This window comes from Scomber japonicus, chromosome 21 (genome assembly GCF_027409825.1).
Source record: "Scomber japonicus isolate fScoJap1 chromosome 21, fScoJap1.pri, whole genome shotgun sequence".
Classification (NCBI taxonomy): domain Eukaryota; kingdom Metazoa; phylum Chordata; class Actinopteri; order Scombriformes; family Scombridae; genus Scomber; species Scomber japonicus.
The window spans coordinates 20,941,961-20,963,123 of NC_070598.1; the positions used below are offsets into that span (position 1 = coordinate 20,941,961).

Here is a 21,163-nt window from a genome sequence, read left to right on the forward strand (position 1 = left end):
TTATTGTTCCTTTCTCGCTATCTAAAAATGAGCCCATTCACACACGCATACATAAGCAAACCAGCCCTGGCAGCAAAAGGAAACATAGAGGCAATAAAGCATTTCCTCCTCAGCCTCTACTTCCCGCGTTTGTTCCAGCCCTTCCTGTTGTTGGAAGAGCACTGATGTCCCAAATCAGGAACAAGCTTAGAAAGTCAATGTCAGTTCCACTTTTTCATCAGATGAAAAGTTCAATATGAACGTTCTTTCTTTTCATTTCTTCTTCTTTTTTTTTGTTTTTAAACTAAACAGATGGCACACATGCCTCGGGAGGCTTTCCATCCACACATCTTTCCTGCCTATATACAATCAACTTCTGGAGTAAAGTGCACATGTGTTTGCTAAACAGAAGTTTTCAAAAGATGCACTCAGGATAAATTGTATATGTGGCTGCTGTGTTGAGTATGTCTTTTTTTTTTTTTTTTTTTTTACAACTGAAAGCCTAAACTGAAATTGAGCTGCTCTGAAATGACCTTATGTGCGGGGTTGCTGTATTTCCATGGTGTGTGCTCACACAACGATTGGCAGTGAAAGTTTGGCATCCTCATGTTGGTTCTTTATACTCGTTTTAAATGTTTTAACGTGTCCTTTCCTCTCTTAAATTAATCGTTTGAGTATCGTTATGATTGAGTGCTCCTTGTGCTGCTAATCTAAAATTGATCCCCTTCATCCTCCCACTTTGTGGATTTTTTTCAATCTACAGCTTGCCTGCTACGTCAATGGGGTTGTATGTAGCTTGTGTGACAGATATCACCTTACAGTTACCAGACTTTGTTCTAAGTGGTTCACATGAAACCTGTGGTGCAACGAGGGATAAGAAGAGGAAGTGGGGTAAGCGAGGAGGCTATGCTTAAGGAAACGGCGGTTCATCTGGATTCTTCTGCCCTCGGTGATGGTGTATGTCCAGTCCCTAAGGAACACAATGGAGGGAGAGGTGTCTTTTCAAAAGGATGTCAGAGACTGCTATGTAACATAACCTTCACTGTGACATGGCTCACCAAGCCTGACCAGGTTCATTGATGGTTTTGGAGCTCCATTTCGTCTGGATTGAAAAGCTGGAGTGAAGATGAAAACTCAAAGTGGTGGAGTATGTTTATATTTGAACAAAGACTACTGTAACTCTGTGACTGTCAGAGAACGCATTTGTACACCAGATGTCAAACTTTTATCTGTATCGTTGTGTCTTCTCTACCTGCCGCCCCCATTACAAGAGTTCCCACAACTTTTTATGACAACAGTGTATATTGATCTACCCAAAGGAAAACACCGCCTCTGCCTCCAGCATTATCTTTGATGTAGCGCAAAAACTGTAGTCAATTTCACCTGATGCACCAAACTTCATACTGGGTGATTTTAACTATGTCTCCCTTAAATAGACACTTACAAACTTTTAACCAAAATGTCTCCTGTCCAACCAGATGGGATAAGACATTAAAGCTTTGTTATGGGTCAGTTAAGATGCTAATAAATCACTTCCACTACCCCCACTGGGCTCTGCGAATTCTAACTATGTGCATCTACTGCCCATATATAAAACGATTTTAAAGAGAGAGAAAGCACAGACAAAGGACATAAAAGACTGGACAGAAGAATCTGCACTCTGCCTGCAGGAATGTTATGACTGTACTGAGTGGGACATGTTTAAACAGTCTTGTGGTGATGATTTGGACAAACCTGTTGATGTAACATGCTCGTGTGCAGCATTTTGTAGGGACATGATCATTTCTTGTAAGCAAGTTCAAAAGTACCCTAAAAAAAAAACCCCATGGGTGACCAAATCCGTTAAATCTAGCATACAGAAAAAGAAACTCGTTTTTAAGCAGGGAGTAGCCTCTGATTTGCATAGAGCTACCAAGGAGTTGAAAATAGAAATGTTAAAAGCAACAGAATTATAAATCTGAACTAGAGAACAAGATGTCTATAACAACCTTGGCTCAGCCTGGTCTATCATGAGAAATACAGCAGGCCTCCAAAATCCAAAGAACACCAATCATGTCACTTTGGATCACTGCAATTCAGATGTTGAGTTTGCTAATGCTCCTTAATAGTTTTTATATTTGCCTTAATACCTTTGATTTTAGTAATTAAATTCATGAACTGAGTGACAAACTTGAACAGTCAGCACTTTGACTTAGACCCAAAGGGCGTTGAAAAGGTCAGCCTTTTGGTAAGAGTCAATAATAGACCTGTCAACATCTGTGATCACTTACTTAAATCTCGAGCAAAAGAACGAGTCCTGTATTCCACTACATTTTTAATAAGTCTTCACAGGCACAGCATGTACCTAAGGCCTGGAAGGATGCGGTGGTGGTCCCTTGTTCCAAATCCAGTTGCCCCAAAACTTGTAATGATTTTATACCGTTTGCTCTCACATCACTTTTAATGAAAACCTTTGAAAACCTGTTAAGGTCAGAAATCTTAAGGAAAACTGAGCATGCATTTGATCCCATGCAGTTTGCTTATAGGCCACGCAGAGGAGAAGAGGATGCCAGTCACTTTGTTTAACTTTCTTTTTTAAACACTTGGAGGGAAATAGGTCTCATGCTAGACTTTTATTTGTTGGTTTTTCCTCTGCTTTTAACACAATTCAACCCCTTATTTTAACCAGTAGGCTTCTAGAACAATTTGACTTAAGTTACAATCCTGCGGGCTGGATTCTTGACTTTCTAACTAATAGGAGACAAAGAGTGAGGTTAAATGGAATTCTGTTTCACCACATTTGCTCCTCCACTAGCTCCCCACAAGGATGTGTGCTTTCGCCCCCAATGTTTATCCTCTACACAAATATGTGTCAGAGCAGGTGTGAAAATAGGACCATTTTAAAGTATGCAGATGACTGTTATTCTTAGTCAGCTCAAGGACAATGAGACCAGCCATGGCCCAGTCATCAATGACTTTGTCAAGTGGAGTGAAGAGTCCTATCTTGAATTAAACATATCCAATACCAAAAACATAATAACTGATTTAAAAGACATGCCCACAGACAAAGTGACATCATTAAGAGTCAGGCAGTGGAATGTGTACAATCCTACAAATGTCTTGGGTGAAGTATTGACTGAAAACTGAACTCTGAAGCAAACTGTGCAGCTGTGTTCAAAAAGGGACACCATTGGCAGAACCATGAGAACCTTATTCCATCATGCTTTTACTGATTTGATTGTATCTTTGTCTTTGTTGTCATGGTTTGGAAACCTATCTAATCTTATCTTAAATTCTCTGAATCAAATTGTTAAATGGTCTAGTGGGATTATTGGTCCCTGTACACCAGTAAGCTACAGCAGATAACCACATACCTGCATTTTACTTGATTTATACTAGTGGTTATTTATTTCAGTGGTTTTTATTGTGTTTTTAAAGTCCTGATTATTGGATTCTTGAGCACTTTTATCATGTCTGTCTATTGTATGTGTTGTTTGTAAAAATGTGTGTCAAGGTGGATGCCTTGTCCACTGCAAACCAAATCTACCTACATATACAAAGTAACCTACATTTGAACCTAAAAGAACTGCATTTAAAAGGTAAGTGAAGTGAACAGGCTTGGCTGTATATCAGGTGATGTCATGAGCTCACAAGGACAGTGGACGTTTGCATTTATCCAGACCTATATGGCCCAAATAAAGGCCATCTCTATAGCATGACCACAGTTTGTTGGTGACAGTGAGTGAAACAGGATGCGAGGATCAGCAGTCCCACAGCTGAATCTGAATCCCCTCAGAATGACACATGCTGAAATCCGTAAGGCCTTTCGGGGTTTACTAACCCCACTCATAAAAGTAATGAATATTTCAAATTCAATTTAAAGAGAACCAGACTGGGGAGCTGATGGTTTCAAGATTAAGCAAGGGGGAGGTGGAGCACTCAGTGAGAGAGAGCACAAAACCAGTGAGTAGAGTGGGGTTCCTTCCAAACACAACAGAGTCCTGGAGTGCAACTGATGGCGAGTAGTAGCAGATACTTGTTTGTTGTTCAGCTCTGGTATTCAGTGTGGCTGTCATCCACTCAACTGGGGGATTCACTGAAGGTCAGGCCTATACAGAGTGTAGTCATTCAAGCAGGGTTATATGCACCAAAGACCCCTTTCACTAATGCACCAGAAAAAGGCCCCCCAAAATTCATACTCTTCAAGCACAACCGCATAGTGCTTGAGACCCTTTGAACTAACACTGATCATGTGAAGGAACTCTAAACACGTTCACGGCGGAGCCATCGAAACGTCAAAACAAACTCGAGCAGCTTGGCTACCTCACTGAGAGTGTCTTTCATCAGAGGACAGAGCGAAAGAGAGGAAGGAGGGAGAGAGGGAGAGAGAAAGCACAGCCGATGCAGGAGTAATTCATAGCTGAAAATGATTGATTGAAAACAATGGTTGACGGCATTGGCTGGATGAATGACTGACTGACTAAACTGGCAGGCTGGCTGACTGGGTTACAGCGAGTGTGTGCTGGCAGCTAAGGCCGTTTGGCGGAAGAGCCATGGCTGACTAACTTAGCTCATGTCATGCACTGTTGCTGCTGCTGCTGGGCAGTCAGATAGATGGAGTGTCATCTGCCACTCTCAACCCTCTGCTTTCCATTTGGAGGTAATTAGGGAGTCGGGTCTCAGAGATCTTTGAGCAGACGCACAGGATATATCAAGACAATATCCCTTGTGCTTCAGCTCACAACACAGATTCTGTGTAGTGTTAGCTCCTCATACCTCACTGTTACAAACATTCTGTGGTAAAGAAAGAAGTACAACAAATCAGAGAAAAGGCCACTGAACAAGAGCTATTTTACACACAACACATGTGCGCCAGTCTTAGTACAGCCACTCCTGTGGTTTTACTCAAGTTTGGTGTGTGATATTGTCCCTGGTATGTGATCATCTGATGCCTGGTTCTGGGGTCCTCATCACCTGAATTCTTGCTTTCTAGTTAACACAAGCCTGCCTGAGGGCAGCTGGCCCTCTTCAGTCATCGCAATTTGGAACTTCCATCTGAACATCTCACATAATACGTTAAAAAAAAAGATTTAGAGGAACATGGGATTAGGTGGAGGGGTGTAGGAAGGGCAATGACAGTAGGGGGGCAGGGGATATGGTAATGTCATTACTATTTGCAATGCTGAAATGCTGGTAGAAGAGGATGAAGGGAAAGAGGAAAATAAGGAGAGAGTCCCAAAGCATTATTCTCCCCATGTGTGAAGTATCCCCTCCTGTCTACACTCCCAGTTATTCAAGGTTTTATTCCTTCTGACAACAATTCCTCCCTGCCCATGAAGAGAAAACCTAAATAGGCTGTGCAGTGTTTGCCAATGGTGCATTATGGGAAACACATCAACTACATTATCTGATCAGACATAATAATATAATGTGGGGAGAGAAAGATAAAAGATGAGCAACCACTGTGTTCACCTTCTGGGGGTCACTGTGTCAGGCTGAACCCTGTGACCCTGAGAAAACCCAGTTTCAAACAACAACAGAAAGAGCTGTGGAGGAGCCAAGAGCTAAACAAGGATCTGCAAAGCTGAAATTAAATATAAGAATGTATGGGTGGAAGAGCAAGGAGAAGAAATGGATACAGAATGAGAGAGAGAGGGGAAATGAGCCAAAAAACAACCGCAGTGGTGGTAAAAATCACTGTATGTGGACACTATAAAAAGTGGATAGACAAATAAATCCAGAGCCAGATGTATAGACACATGTATAGATGTGTAACATCAGAAACCATGTCCAACACAGACAGAGGGAGACAAAATAAGAGAGGGGAGAAGAAGAATAAAGGAAGAAAGCAAGATTGCGCCAGCTCTTCACCACTAAAGGGTGGACACACATGTTTCTTGCAGGGCTGGTCTGGGTTCGTTTGATTTGTTTTGGACAGACTATTCTGGACCCTCTCGTGTGGCGGCTGTGTGTAGCGGACCTGGCAATGTCTTGTAGTGGACCACTAGGTTCTGTTGTGGCTAGCGCTGGACCAGCCCAGCCCAGAGGTTCTGAAGACCAGCGTGATGTTGCACAGGATGGCCGAAACAGTTTTCAGAGAAATCGGAGAGGCCAGGGCCTCCGAAGCTTCCCGTACAGAGGAAGTGACCACTTTAAGTGCCAAACAGCACTTCCCCTCTCACGCCCACACCTCCACAGTGGTCAGAGAAAATAATAGTGTTTTTCACAGATCCCTTTTATGTAAAACGCACAAAAAAAAAGATCCCAGACAATGAAATGCATTAAACATGATACGCATCAAATTGCTAGTCGCATAGGTCAACGACCTCAGGGGTTTTTCTACAGTCACTGCATGACAAGGAAATTACAGGGACTAATCTAACAACATAGGGTTTATATGGTTGTAAAATATGACCCTCACTGTGACACTGTAACTTCAGTAGTGTTTACTTACACACCACACAAGGGGTATATTGACTGCCGGGAGACAAATTTATCAGTCTGTCCATAACTTTACATGTTGGACTGTGCAGCCTGGACACTGGTGGGACCCTACGTCCATATTGTAAGTAAAAAACAGAAAGGCAAATTGTCCGTCTGTCTGGTGAAAATGAACTTGTTCGAATACAGGAAATGAACGCTGGGTTTTGACTCCATTTCCTCCCCCTGCACTCTCTCCAGGTGCTGAATGAGTTATTGACCTTTCTCGTATATCTTTCAGGAATATACAGTGAGCACAATGTTCGTGAGGATCGCCAGACTGCAGGGGGAGAGATATGTGACAACACGTGGGGAGTTTTGTAAGCAGGTCAGTATTTCAAACATTGCCTTGTGCGTGAGGGCCGTCCGTGGAGAAAAATGGTGGCAGACACGGGTGGCAGCAAGCAAAGCAGCTGCAGACTGTGTATCCTGCTTCGCTGTATATTTACTGTTCCCGTGCAAATGCCTGGATAACCCGCTGCTGTAACACAGGAATTTTCTGTCTATCTGCCTGTCTATCTCTAATCCACTCAATGCTTGATTTACCTCTTTATTCTCTGTCCGGGATAGAACAAAAGTATGTCTCAAGAGCTGCACAGGAATATAGGGACAGGGAGCAAAGAGAAGAATGAACTTAAGCAAGAATCAGTGTCACAGCAGCACCGCATCTGAGTTTTGACAACTAAAATCTGATGTAAGCGGATGTGCAGGCGGATGAGAAATGATGTCACTATAGACAAAGATGAGAAGAAACGCCATGAAAAGAATGAAGACTGATGGCTTTCTGCAACAACAAGAAATAACAGTTCCAGTCATAATGATTCCTGCACTTATGCAAACACATTTCTGTCCGGAGGGAGAAACGCTAGACAGACAGTGGGTGGGGAAGATGGATTTAACTAGAGTCAGGTGCCAAACAAAAGGAGAAGTGGTTTAGGCCACTTGTTCACAGCCAAACGCAGGACAGGATGGGACAGAATATGTCATCTGCTCACTGCCCTAAGCTGCCTTTGTTCTGTACTGGAGACTCTCAGCGCCTGACTTTCCTTTTACTAGCAGGCAGGAGCATGGAGCAGCAGGGGCTGTGTTGGTTGGCTGGATTAAGAGACCATTTGACTGTAGTGGTATCACCTACCAGATGTACAATTATACAGTATTTACACGATATATTTGATGATCAGAAGCTGTGATCTTAAAACATACCTTACAATGAGTCCAGCGGTGTTCCACTCGGGGTAAGACAGTGGTAGACCGTGGAGCGAGGTGATATGTAAGGCCGGTCCAACAACTTAACAGCGGGAGTCAGTGCTCCATTCAAGCCCACAGGCTCCCATTACTAACTCCAAAGACGAAACCACTTCTCCACATTAAAAAAGGTCAGGGGACTGAGCCCTCCAATATAATCTTCAATGATATTTCAATGTCACGGTTTCTGAATAACTCCATCATTTTGGGAGGAGGGGAAAAAAAAAAAAAAAGAGTGAGTGGCTTTTGCAAAATGTTAGTTAGGGCTCCACAGCATGGAAAAATGACTTCAGCAAGTACAGTGGGCCAGTCCAGGTGCAATCAACCGTCACTCCAATCATATATCGACTGTTTCACTACCGCGGGCTGAACTCTGGATGGATGTCATTTCAGGACCTACAAAGAATCTGTGGCCCTTGCTGAGATCATGCCTCGTTCAGGCGTTCAGCGAAAAAGAATCCAGGTTGCGGGACCTTATCAAAGTTGGATTTCAGAGCCAGGACGTGGCCAAGCTTTTCAAAAGGGATTTACTTTATTTCACCTTAATTTCGACATGCCATCGAATATCACGTAGTAAGTGCCTCACTCTTCCTCCGCGCCATGCTTCGTCACACCTTTACACTTCAAAGGGCTGTCAGCACATTGAAAACAGAGCCCGGGACAAAAGTACAAGTCTAATCAACATAATTGAAGGCATATAGTCAGCAGGCTCCTTCAGCCACCTGTAGAGCCAGTGGTGTTTTGCAGCCTCAGTAGTTTTAAAAGTCACAAGTGAGGCTTGACTGGAGGCACCTGCAACAGGGCTGCAATGAAGTAACTGTAAGGGAACTTGGTATCTTGTCCAAGTCTGAGCAGTTAAACTGTCCTCCTACCCCACTTCCCGAAAACTCGCAAATGATATATAATGTAAGGAAAGATCGAGAGGGAGAGAAATTAAACATGGGAAAAGATGAAAGGTTAGAAGTCTCTGGGAAGAGAATAAGATGATGACAGAGACGGTATCATGGATAAAGACAGATATATGAGATGTGGAGGATGGAGAATATAGCGCAGTGCCAGTCAAGTGTTTGTTGGATGCCGGGATGGAAGGTCCTGGAGTCTGTGGGAAGGCTGAGTTTGGCAGTGGCCGTCCAGAACTTCTCTTTCCCCAGATGGAGATGAAAGGCTGCTGTTTGGCCGAGTCCGAGCCGGCTGAGTTTAGATTCACTCTAACATGGTAGACAAAACACAGAAGCCACAACAAGCCGGCCAGATCCAAATGACCTGCCACCTCTGCTTACTGTGGCAATGGAACAGCAGCAGACTTTCTGGCACGGGCCCGGCATGTTCTATCCAGAGTCGTGGCCAGCTCTTTATTTCTAGCAAGTCTTCCGTGGATATCGGAGGCAAACGTGCCAAGACCTGAAATTGTTTTGTTTTGATCATACATTAATAGCGGCACTTATGAAAATTTGTGCTTTAAATTTACACTCTAAGTCTTTCTCTGTCTCAGTGTCAAAGTAGCAGGCGATTACTCAACAACCCATTGCCTGGTTGTCAAACAGAGCACATGGTCTGTAAAGCTGTTTTCAGGTTCTTTCTAATGCAAGTGAGCATGTCCTACCAGCCAATGACCGATTTAGTACCCTGTGTGCTTTGGCAGGAAACAGCGGAGGATGTCATCCTACCTCCAAAAAAGAGAAAGAATTCTTCGTATTCAAACAAATAAAAGTCATCATTCCTCTCTCTCTCTCTCTCTCTCTCTCTCTCAGTCGCACTTACTCGATTTCTTTCTTTTACATCTGCTTCCTTTGACTCTGTTTTTATTTTTTTATTTTTTGCTAAACTGATGTGGAAATTTTAGTTCTGATGTAACTGGAAACAGGGAGCGTTTCCAGTGGTAACAAATCCTTGTGTTTCGGTACTGTATCACTGCAGCACAGAGCCGGCTACCGGCCAGGGACCACGACAAATGGCTGGAACCTCCCAAAGGAACGGCCATCCCCCCACCTACCCACCCACCCACCCACCCACCCCCACCCCAGCACCGGTGAAGTCCTCCCCCAACCTTCCCCAGCATCTCCCACGAGTCAAAACCGGCCAAGGCCAGATGCTCAGGATTCTTGACATCAGGATGGAAAAATGTACTGTTAACCTTGACAGAGTAAAAAAAAAACACAATATGGCCATATTCTTATCATATCACTCATATTATTCAGAGATGTGCGCCTCGATGTAGGTATTTGTCTTGCACAGTATGCATATGTGGAAGCAATAATGCGGTGGAGTCACAGAGTGTTTCACCATAGGAGTATCTGCATCTCATTAGCCAGTATCATTATAGAGCCATCACTTTCCCAAAAAAAAGGGGGTGGTGAAGATTGGAGATGGCTGGAATCGCTCATGCACAAACATGAACACATGCACACATGCAGTCAGTAAGTTATTAGCGGATCTGGTAAAAGCGTTGTCCCCATCGAAAGATTTCCATGTGTATGCTTTCATGCGAGTGTCGCCCACCTCCTCCACAGCTGTGCATGGCTGAACCACCCTTATCTTTAAATGCTGTGCGGGGGCTGTAAACCTTGATAGAACATGCAGGTACAGCTTGGAATAACACAGTTAACTTTAATAGGGTTAATAAAAGGGCATCGGGTCTTTAGAAGTGCCTGTTCGAGAGTGTGCGTGCGCGGTTTGGAGCTGGTCTCCAGTGGATAGTTTAAGGGGCACCATGCGGCGACGGTAATGGCACGCTGGAGAAGGCTTGTCAGCAAGCTGTTGACCCGGCAGTGGTATTGGGCAGGGCAGTCAGTTAACACCACCTGACTCCTGCAGCACACCACGACCGCTTCGCTTTTTCACACCAATTAGTGTCTCCTTTTACTGAATCAAGCAGATGGAGCAAGAGAAGCACCCAGCCTAATTCAATTCATAACGTCGACATCTGCTATGTTCAAGGAGAGTTCAGTTCATTAAAATAAATATAAGCTTTCCGATAAAATTAGCCAGTCATAGGTAGAATGAGTTGATAATGAGCTAGATATCCAAGTTAAAAAGAAATCTAATATATATAGGTTTTGATTTATTTTTTACAGAAACATTTTTGATAGGGATGTGTTCATTTTGTTATTTATGCTTTATAGATACTGAGCAAGACATATTTCCAGTTGAAGAATAAACTTGTAAGAGCTCTCTGGTGGACGACTTATGCATTGGCGTAACTTTAAACTACCTCGAACATATCTTATTTCTATGTATACATGGACATCGATATATCTACAATAAGTTAACATTGATCCAGACAGTTGGTCAATTGGGCTATATTGTGCTGTGCTTGATTCATCTGAAACATTTTAAAACTACAGATAGCTATGCATCGCCTGCTGCTACCTGAGGAAAATATAAGTCTGGCTGTTCATTCCGAGGTCTCCGGCTCTCAATCACAAATATCACTCCGTTCTACCTCTCCCCCACAACTGAACCACTTTAGCACAAAAGGCTCAATCATATAACTCCAGAAGCAGGGAGGAAATGGGGTTACAAGGAGCAAACACCCACTCTCACTCCAGGAGGCTCACTGACCTCTGAATGGCATAAACCAGATGCTGTATGTCTGAAGGTTTCTGATGGGGGATCAGAGACATTAGGAGCAAGTGGGAGCTTCTCATGTGTAGACAGTGAGCTGCAGTTACTGTACATCTGTACTGTACAAGTTATTAGTGAAATTATTCATATAAAGATAGGGGTACCGGAAGCAGTGAATGTGCATTTAATTCTCAGTGAAGACAGTAATGACAAACTTTGCTATGTTAATCAAAAAAATTGACTCTTTCAAATTTTAATTGAATTCATCTCCAGTGCAAGTGTGCTTCCGCAGAGGCTAATGAATCTCTTTGGCATGGAGACAGCAGTTTGACATTGAGACTAACTGGACATCCTGTGATGCTTCAGGGGTTGGAAGAGATTTTTATTAAGCCACAGTATGAATGCAGCAAAACAGGCACCCACACAGTGTAAAGAAAAAAAAACACAAACCTTCTTACTTAACCTTGCAGCTAATGGAGTTCTGCAGGGAGATAAATGGCGTGTAGCAGACGGAGCAGTGGGCCGGCTTTGTCTGTCTGATGATCCCTGAGTGGGAGCTGAAATAAACTGAGATGTGGCGAGCCAAACGGAGCGGAGGCGGAGCAGTTATCTGTCCCTGACTGAGCCCACAACAAAACTCCATCACGGCTGAGCAGGAGGAGAAATGACTAAACAGCAGCTGTCTGGAGGAGAGAGAGATGAGACCTAGAGAGCAGCTGCATAGCTTTGTTGGGGAGAGTGGAAGGGGTGAAGGAGGGGGGGGGGTGTTAGAGGGGAGTCTTCAGGTTAATCCAAGCAGAGGTTTGACTTATCGCTTTTATCGCCCCTGCGGAGCATGCTCCTCATTATATGTCATGTGAAGTGTTTGCACAATTAAAAGTTAATTCTCCGTTTCTTCTTGGCCACCTTGTTAGAGTGTGAATTAATGTGCGTTTGTGTATTAAATCCCAAGAATAGCAGCCGGCCAAATGTCACATAACGGTATCCTAAAGCATCGGGGCAGGGGCTGGATACATTAAGACGAAACGTTTCTAAAAGCCATTCCCGGGCCAGCGTCATCAGCTAAAACTCTGTCATTAATCTGCTTCTAAAGCATTTATGAAAAATCTAAGAAGTCACACAGCGGAATGAGTCCACAGTAACTCAATCACCAGGACGGCCTCTCCAGAGCTCCCGATGGCCACATTCTAAGGCCAGCTTTCCAACTTTTTATTGTTTTTTAAGTTTATTTTCTCACTATTTGGTTTCATTTATTAGCCTCTAATTCACACAGAGGCCCATCGTTTATTTGGGCTGAGATTGAGAGAGAGAGAGAGAAAGGAGGAGGAGAAAGAGAGAGAGAGGGGTGGTATGATCTTACATGCGCCCTCCATTTGTCTGCCCACGTGTTTGCTCTCCAAACACTCCAATAATGAGCATTTTAATAATGTCTACACACACACACATACACACACACAGTTACACATTCTCCTGCCCAAGTGTGGTGATGAAATAGGAGAGCTGCTACAAAAGAATAGTTATATTAATGATAATATTTTCCCCATTATGTTAAAAGCCTAAGCGCAGTACTTCATCTTGCGTGTGTTTGTGTGTGTGCGGTGAGGCTGGTGTTGAAGGCTCTGCAGATGGCAGAGCTGCTAAAGAAAAGAAGCTAAGGTGCTGGCAAGATGCTGCAATGTCTCTGTAATTATTGGCAGCCGCCGCGTGTGGAGGAGGTATTATTCATCTCTGTGGATTTGTGCTAGACTGTCGAGGTGTCGCTACCTACATGCCAAATCTCCAGAAGTACGTAGAGAATCCCGCTGGAGTTTAAACTGAAACTACGTGTAAAGCTGTTTCTAGGACAAATCCTCTTCTGCAAATAAAGTATGTGAAGATGATAACTTCAAGATTCAAAAAAATGTATTGTCTATCACATAATGATGGAAGTTAGGGTTAGGGTTAGGTAAGTCTTACGTAAGGAGCTGACAAACCATATAAAAACATCTATGAATGACTTATGAAATTACATTAAAACACAAACAGTTCCATAAATAAGAAAGAGCAAGTGTGCAAAGCTGCATTTAAACACAGTGACAGTCTATTTGGGCTTGTTTAAACTGGATTTTGCGGTGGAAATTGAAGAGTTGGGTTAAGGTTAGGGTTTGAGTGGAGCTGGTGATTTTACGGTTGCATGTTCGATGATTCTTGTGAGGGTTTTTTTTTTCTTCTTCTCTTTCGTGCTTTTCTCTGTGAGGACGTTGTACCATGATGCAATGCTGAATGTGACTGCAGTTAAAATGTCCTGTCTGACACTAAAACCTTTCCGCCTCCTCAGGAGAAACATGCGCTGCTGGACCTTTTTATAGCCACCGTCCACATGTTGTGTAAAAGGACAGGTGGTGCTTCAGGTACCTAAAGATCTTGACCCGTTCCACGACCTGCCCCTCTAGCCTGAGTGGTCCACAGAGGATATTTTATTCTACAGATAACTGGTGGAAAGAATGGCAGAATGTTTTCTATTTGAGTCTGTAATTTAGATTAAATTGGAACTTGGATCCCCTTAAAAGACAGACTATTGTTACCAATACAGACAATCAACTTGTGTTTAATGATGTGGTACTTTATTTATGGGTTGTTGTTTATGTACTGTGACCTGATCAACGTGTAAAATTATAAATTAAACTTGTCATCTTCAACATAACTTTTTAAATCTCTGTTAGATGAACAATTATCTAAAGTTCTGTTAATAATTGCATCTGACCTTTTGTTTTTTGCCTCATTTTGTTTTGTTGATATCTCCTAAGATGTTCATGGTTCCTTAATTTTGGGATTTTTTTCAGGTTCAACATGGAATTTTAATCTTTACGTAATACAAAAGGTCCACAGTAAAAAAAATCAAATGTCATTATCACAATACTTTTGATTAAATATGTTATTTGGAATGTGAATATGGAGACAAAATATGTTGCCTCCTTAATTTTCATATCACTGAAGTAGAACACTCAAAGTTCAGAAAATTGACTTAACTACGATTCTCCAAAATGATATTGATAGATCATCTAATTTTAGTACAGTATTGAAATAGTTCAATAACAGTATTGGAGTATTTGTCAGTCTGCAATTATATATTCTTTTTATTTCATTGTTACATTATTTAAAGCTGTAGTCTCAAGCGCTATCAGATCTGGACAAAGACAGATGTAACTGTAAATATACAGTATCACGCTATCAAGTGGAATACTAGCACACAATATCCTCTGTAAACTTTTGTATACTGCCGTGGAGTCCCACAAATATTAGTGATTTCACCAGGCCTGGAGATCAGTGACCTGAAGTTCATCCATAATGTTCATCATGTTTCACCTGCACACACAGCTTCACAGGACCATCAAGGAGGAAGCAGAGGAGATGGGCCGGACGAGTTTTTTTCGTGTTTTATTTGGAAACCTGAGCCTGTGCCGGTAATTGCCCGAAATGACTCTAATCGTAATTGACGGTCTGGCTTTCTACTTTGTCTGCATAAATTTCCAGGACGACGGGGGCTACGGTAACTGTTAAAAGTCTGGACGCAGAAACGCACACACTCTTTATCCATCAGAGCGGGACTTAATGTCTGTCCTCCTTTTGTCCTCTTTGCTATCCTGCGCATGTTGGGTTAAGGTCCTCCGCATGTGTGTGTGTGCGAGATGATGTAGCCGACCATTAAGCCAGACTGCGAGGAGGATAGTGTTCCTGAGGGGAGAGGTGATGATTTCTGGCAGCTGTGTCGGCGCTGACAAGCTTGACGTGTTCCTCACTCTGACATCACGCGCTCATCCACACAAATACACACACACTCACACACTCTACTCATAACGAAGCAGAAAGAAAAACAGAGAGCGGGAGTACATTATATGCATTTTTACGCTATTTTACACTCTGAACTGTAAATTTGCAACGGTGTATTTTTCTTCATGCAGAGCACAAGATGGAGTGAAAATGCTTTGGTTTATTTTACAAAAAAAAAAAAGTTTTCATTTCAAGGCTGAGACCAAGTAGATACATCTGTTTGCAAACTCGTGATAGGCAGATAAATGTATATCAAAGTAGTGAAATAATTTTGTCATTATGGTTGCATTTCTGAGGTTTAATCTCATTCTGCTTTGCAGAAAACAGTGCGTTACAGATGATACTCCTGGCTGAGGGTTTCGTACCTGGCTCATGGCCGGCTCCGGTGGCCAGGGCAGGCATGGCTCCTGCCGGCTGCTTCCTGGTTCCCCTCAAGCTGTGGAAAATGGCAGCGGGGCGTCAGAGTAGTGAGCTCCTCAGCAGCTCTCCCAAGGATCCAGCTGAATGTGAGGACGGGCTTTATGCCATGGATCCCTGCAAGAGAACAAGATTTTAGAGCCTGTTTGTCAAATGGCAGAATGGCCGCATGCACGTGTGTGCGTGTGTGTGTGTGTGTGTGTGTGTGTGTGTCTGTCTGTTTGAGTGTCTGTCATGGAATCTTATAGCTATCTGTAGCAAAGAACACAAATATCTACATCATCCAGTTTCATTTTAGGGAGGATATGATTCTTTATTTTTCAAGATTTGAATAAACTCTTTAAAAGTCTTTATTTGATATAATGTCTGGTCCTACTAGCAAATATATGGATTTGTATGTAGGTGAGCCAACGATTGACAGTGACCGACTCAATGAGTGCGTGTGCCTGTGTGTGTGCCTGTGTGTGTGCGTGTGTGTGTGCATGTGCGTGTGTGTGTTCACAGTAGGTTCACAGTTGACTCTGGGTATTTACGACCCAACACTCCTTTCCTAAGCTGTTGAGCATCCTGCTTTGTACCAGAGCCAACATCCCCTTGACTGGCGCCTGTATATACAGGTACACAAATGCAAAACACACACACACGCACATACAGCTATCTCACACTTTATTCAGCATCCAAGCGGAAACAAGGGAAACTTTATCCACTGAGGAGTAAGTAAGCAAGCAACTGCAACAGACCTGTGAAAAATCAAACAGGCGTGGAAAAGCATTGCTTCGTAAATAATGGCACTGAACTGGAAAGCCAGATAGAGCAGGAACAGGAAAAGGGAGATGTAGAACACAAATAAAAAAATAAAAATCAGTGGCTCATTGAAATCTATCCCTGCAGTGGATGAACATGTGCGAACACACACAGTAGCATGCAGTAAATTCCTGAACCACAACAGCGCGAAAAACAGGTAATATGTATTGATTTAGACAAGAGAGCCTGATAGACCCAAGTGTGGAGCAGAGCTGTAGACTATTCAAGTATAAGTCTTAAGTTAAGAGCCCCAAGAGACTTAAAAACAGGTTAGAAACAACCCCACAACTTGATAATGTCTTCTCTGACGTGGCCTGTGAAGTGTGAGGTCATCAGAGCTGGGGACCATGTACCGGTACTTGACTTGTTGAAAACCCTAGCAGGTGCTGTTACTGTAGTGTAAAAAGTAAAACAAAATCTGCGTATGAGTAGTTCAGGGGTCTCAGTGGACGGCCTCGGCTCCAGGTCAACCACCCTTCCCTGGCTTTGACTCAGTCACGGACAATCTTACTGAACCTTATAACAGCTCCCCACCTCTTCCCCATGTACACTACATTTATCACAGCATGTTTCAAAAGGCCACAAGAAACCTCAACAGGCCCCCGATTCCGGCTCGTTCCTGCCAGCAGAATGAATGCTTCATCTAAAAAGGGGAGAATGGAAAACACTTAGGTTTGAGCCTTCGAATCATTACAGCATGGAATTTAATGATGCATTGTATGTCAGCTCCCATGTGTCACGGCCCAATCAAACTCAGTTACCTAAATTGTGGGGCCTTGGGGTTCTATTAGCAGTTCACATCACCGGAAGAAAATGCTCAAAATAAACAAGAGCGGTGAGATAAGCTACATTCTGTGTCTCCCAAGTTGATAACTGTTGTAAAACTGCCTTGAGATGGATGCTGAAGTTGTTTTCTCATAAAAATGTTCAGAGAATAAGGTCCAGACATTTCAGACATGTGGCAAACGTGTTCTTACCTACTGAAAATACTTTGTTGGGTTCAGGTTAGGAGGCAGGACGCAAAAAGTATGTGTCACGTAATTGGTTTGTAATTTGGTCAAAAACAATCAAGTCTCTTGATGTTCCTTGAATTTGTCATCGGACCTTATCGACACAAGTCCCTGAAAGTCTGTTCAGTTCGACATTTTTGTTGACATCTTGTAAATTACCCTTCTTCCTCACCCTTGGATGTTTGTATCATCTGGTTTTGCAACAATTGCATGATAGAAACATTATCGACATGCCCACGTGCTCGATGTGAACTCTCTACAAAATGACCTGCTGTATTCACACAGGGGCTCAAACGGATATTACATGGACCTTGTACTCAAAAGGCAGCAGGGTAATGTCAGTATGATATCCGGCCCGACTGATTCAGACATTTGTATCCTCACATATAGCTCCTCCGGGTAATACCCAAAAAACCTCAGGGTTGCAGAGCATGTATGAAAGGGGTTGGAGTCAGTGTGCAATAGCTGACTCAGAACGACTTGGCCGGAGACAGGGACAGCCAAGACACCTGCACCCTTCCAGCTCATTGGGACCCCCGTCAATGTTGAGGTGGTGTCGGCCACACACGCACACTTGAAGTCACACATTTGAAATACAGAAAGGCTGAAAAACTGGACCGGAAAGTCTTTACAAATGTGTTTTCTGTAAAGAATCACTCACACAGCCCCCGCAGTGACAGCTGCAGAGGACTGACTACATCCTGGCGTTTGGCCCTGTGTGTGTGTACAAACACACGCAGAGGTCGAGGCTCAATCAGCCAAGACGACAGCCCACGTAGCAAAATGCTACCACGCCTGTCTGACATACTGTGATGTGAACTCACCTCAGGGCCTAGCAGACCCCAGGTGGAGGCTTGTGGAAAAAACATCTAGACAATACAGTCCAGAAGATGCCTGAGTGAGCAGGTAAGCATGGCTTTGAGAGCATATCAGCACAAGAATATTTTTCTTCTGGATTGAGATGTACAAAATATGGTGCATTCATCAAACAGCACTTAAGAAAGGATCGATTTTCCAACAAGAGGAGATCTGGGAGATGAATTCAAAATCCTGCCACAGTGTCACGCCAGCACCAATTTGTAGGCCAGATTTGTTGGTCGTTTGCATGAGCATAAAGTACAGACCAAAAACCTGGTGAAATCGGAGTTCAGCGCTGTTCAAACCTTTGTATACTACCATAAAATAGGTTAAAAGGACCAGCAGAGAAGGGTAGTGGCGCCTCAAGCCATGACCACAAAATCTCTCCAGCAGGCCCATTTGAACAGGGGACCTAACCTAACAGCCACTGAGCTCATGCCAAGAGAACTGACCCATGCTAAATCAGTTCAGTGTTTCACAGAGCAAGGTTTTGTCATAAGACTTTGTGATTGGAACGACAGACTTAAGGAAAGACAAGGGAAGGAGGAATGGGGGGGGGGGATTACTCTGAAGGTATGCCCTAGTATCAGTCATTTGCCTTTTGTTGTATCCAAAAGGGGAATGACCACATATTCCCCAATCTGAGGAGGCATCCATCTTTCCATTCAGAGAGCTTTCTGAGGCCCAGGAAGCATGTCGCAGAGCCGGGAACACCTGGGACTTTTTACAAGGCCCAGAAGGATCATAATAGACAGACTTAAAGAAACATTCTCCACTGTCAGATGCCCTAACCGTGTCTGTTCAGATCACACAATATCAGATGGTCATAAGGGAAGTAAAGGGACACTTTGCCATGTGGACATGTGGGATATGCTTAATTGCAATGAGATGTTCAGCCCTCAGCCCTTGTGCAGTCTGACATCTTTAAATGGTTCTACCACCATCTAGTGGGAACTTTCACTACTGCAAGGAGAAGTCACCCTGAACACCCAGCCGGGATACAAACTGAAGCATGTTTCCTTAACAAAGACCTGTATGTATGTATGTCAGGAGACCCTGTCTGTGTCTGCTTAGTCTTGTTCAGCATGTGAAACTTGATGTTGGATCAGTATTTTAAAAGAAAATAGTTCAGAGTGATGGATGGATAGATTGGTGGAAGGATGGAAAGAGGGAGGTATAGAAGACCGTTATTCTTCCTCTCTTTTCAAAAAGAAGCCTGTCCGTCCAGCCAAGGGGGAGCACGGGTGGAGCTGTCTGACTCTCAGCTGGATGTTGATGAAGTTAGTGAGAAGAATAACAAAGACAGGAGGTGAATGAATGACAGTGAAAAACACTGCAAGACGTGTCATTTTTAAGAGCCTGTCAACAGTTTGAAAGTATGCTATGAGCTTATAACTTTGTATCAGTTTTACTGTTCAACCTTTTGTTTCTTCCCTTTCTCCTGAGAGTGGACTGGACGGTGGAAAGATCACCGTTGAAAGGAATCAGCCAAAAGGCAACAAGATCCTCATCAGGCAAAGAAAAAGGAGAAAAACATGTCATGCTCCGATACATTCACAGAGTTCACAGGGTGGAATGGTTCTGTATTCATGCTGCCTCCATCTGGGCCTGGACAGAAGTGCTACAACAGGACAAGGCAAAGGTCAGCTTTGCCATTCAACGCCTGTGAAACCTCCCCAGGGTGCTTGTGGGGGTGTCGGGATTTTCTCTCCTGATTCATCCCACGTCAAATGACAGGAAGGCCAGCCACTGGCCGAGGATTTTACCAGGCCACCATGAATTACATTGATTCTGTTCATCGCATGACGGACGCCCATCCAAACCCATCTCTGTCACACCTGCTCTGGTTACAGCTCAAAGGACCAGTTTGCTCCAAAATGATCCACCAGCTTCAACGTCTGCAGAGTCGCTCCATTCTGATCAGTTTATCGACGCTGACCCTTGGTCAGATGATAGAAGATCTATTTGGCAGCCCATGCGACACCTGCTCAGGTTACCGTATCTGTCCAGTCTGCTGCAACATTGTGAGGCTTTGGTCCTGCACTTATCTCAGTCTTGGGTAAAATAAAGGAGATCAGGTTTTATCATCTACTGTGCTGCTGCTTTTGTCTTCATAAATCTCTTCAATCTTGACCTGTTGCAAGAAGCTACTTTGCTCTCTCAATTTGTCAGGTCACAGTAAGTGCAGAGAATTATTTTGTACAAAAACAACTTTATTTCAGCATTTATCCATCACTGCTGCTAATCACTTCACTCATCCAATATACATTTTTCAGTGTCAAATGACTGACAAATCACTGACAAATTTGAACACATTTATATCAAAACATTTCATTAAACAAAAAAGTTCATTCTTAAATATTAAATTTTGTCTAAACACTAGCAGCTGTAAAAGATCTTTGCTCAGACAAAATACTCAAACTGGAACTATTTGATCAAAGAGTAAATAAACAACACTGACCAGACTTTCAATGTCAGCTTTCATTAGCTGACATTTTACTATACTTGGTGCTATGTCAAAAATGTACTGAGGTTCAACACTCAGCACTACACTTGGTGCCATGTCATGATTTACCAAAGTATTTTGGTATATTTGGTATATTTATATTCAGTTAGTGGCACCTTGCAAAATCGATTGAAAGACTAAAACTAAAACCCAGCTTGCATTTGTTAAACACCTTTCCCCTCTTTCCCATACTTTACATAAATCTCTTAAACTATAAGGCAACAAATTTGTGCTACTTCATAATCCTGTACCAAAGCAGAATCGGTGGCCTCGGTTTGTGACATTAACAGCTGCTTTAATGGGCACACTATCTTGTTTTCACATGTTCTTCTGTGCTTCCATAAAGATCAGTAATGGCAGCAGCAAGCACACAATCTTCTCATCCATAAAAGAGGCATCCAAATATTTGTGCTGTGATGTTGTTCAGGAAAATAGAGAAAGAGTTAGAGATAGCTGACGAGTTGGAAGAAGAGAGATGCACTGCCACGAATTTTAACGAATAAAGTTGCTC

The 21,163-nt window shown here is 43.1% G+C and overlaps 1 protein-coding gene across 4 annotated transcripts in view; it reads right to left on the reverse strand.

Annotated features, from left to right (window-relative positions):
* mpp7a (MAGUK p55 scaffold protein 7a) overlaps positions 1-21,163 on the reverse strand; it is a 134,413-nt gene that overhangs the window by 86,443 nt on the left and 26,807 nt on the right. For all 4 annotated transcript variants that reach the window (XM_053342657.1, XM_053342658.1, XM_053342659.1 and 1 more), the window contains exon 2: positions 15,423-15,591. In XM_053342657.1, coding sequence (XP_053198632.1) covers positions 15,423-15,459 — 37 coding nt within the window. In that variant the 5' untranslated portion in view covers positions 15,460-15,591. The remainder of the gene's footprint in view (positions 1-15,422; positions 15,592-21,163) is intronic.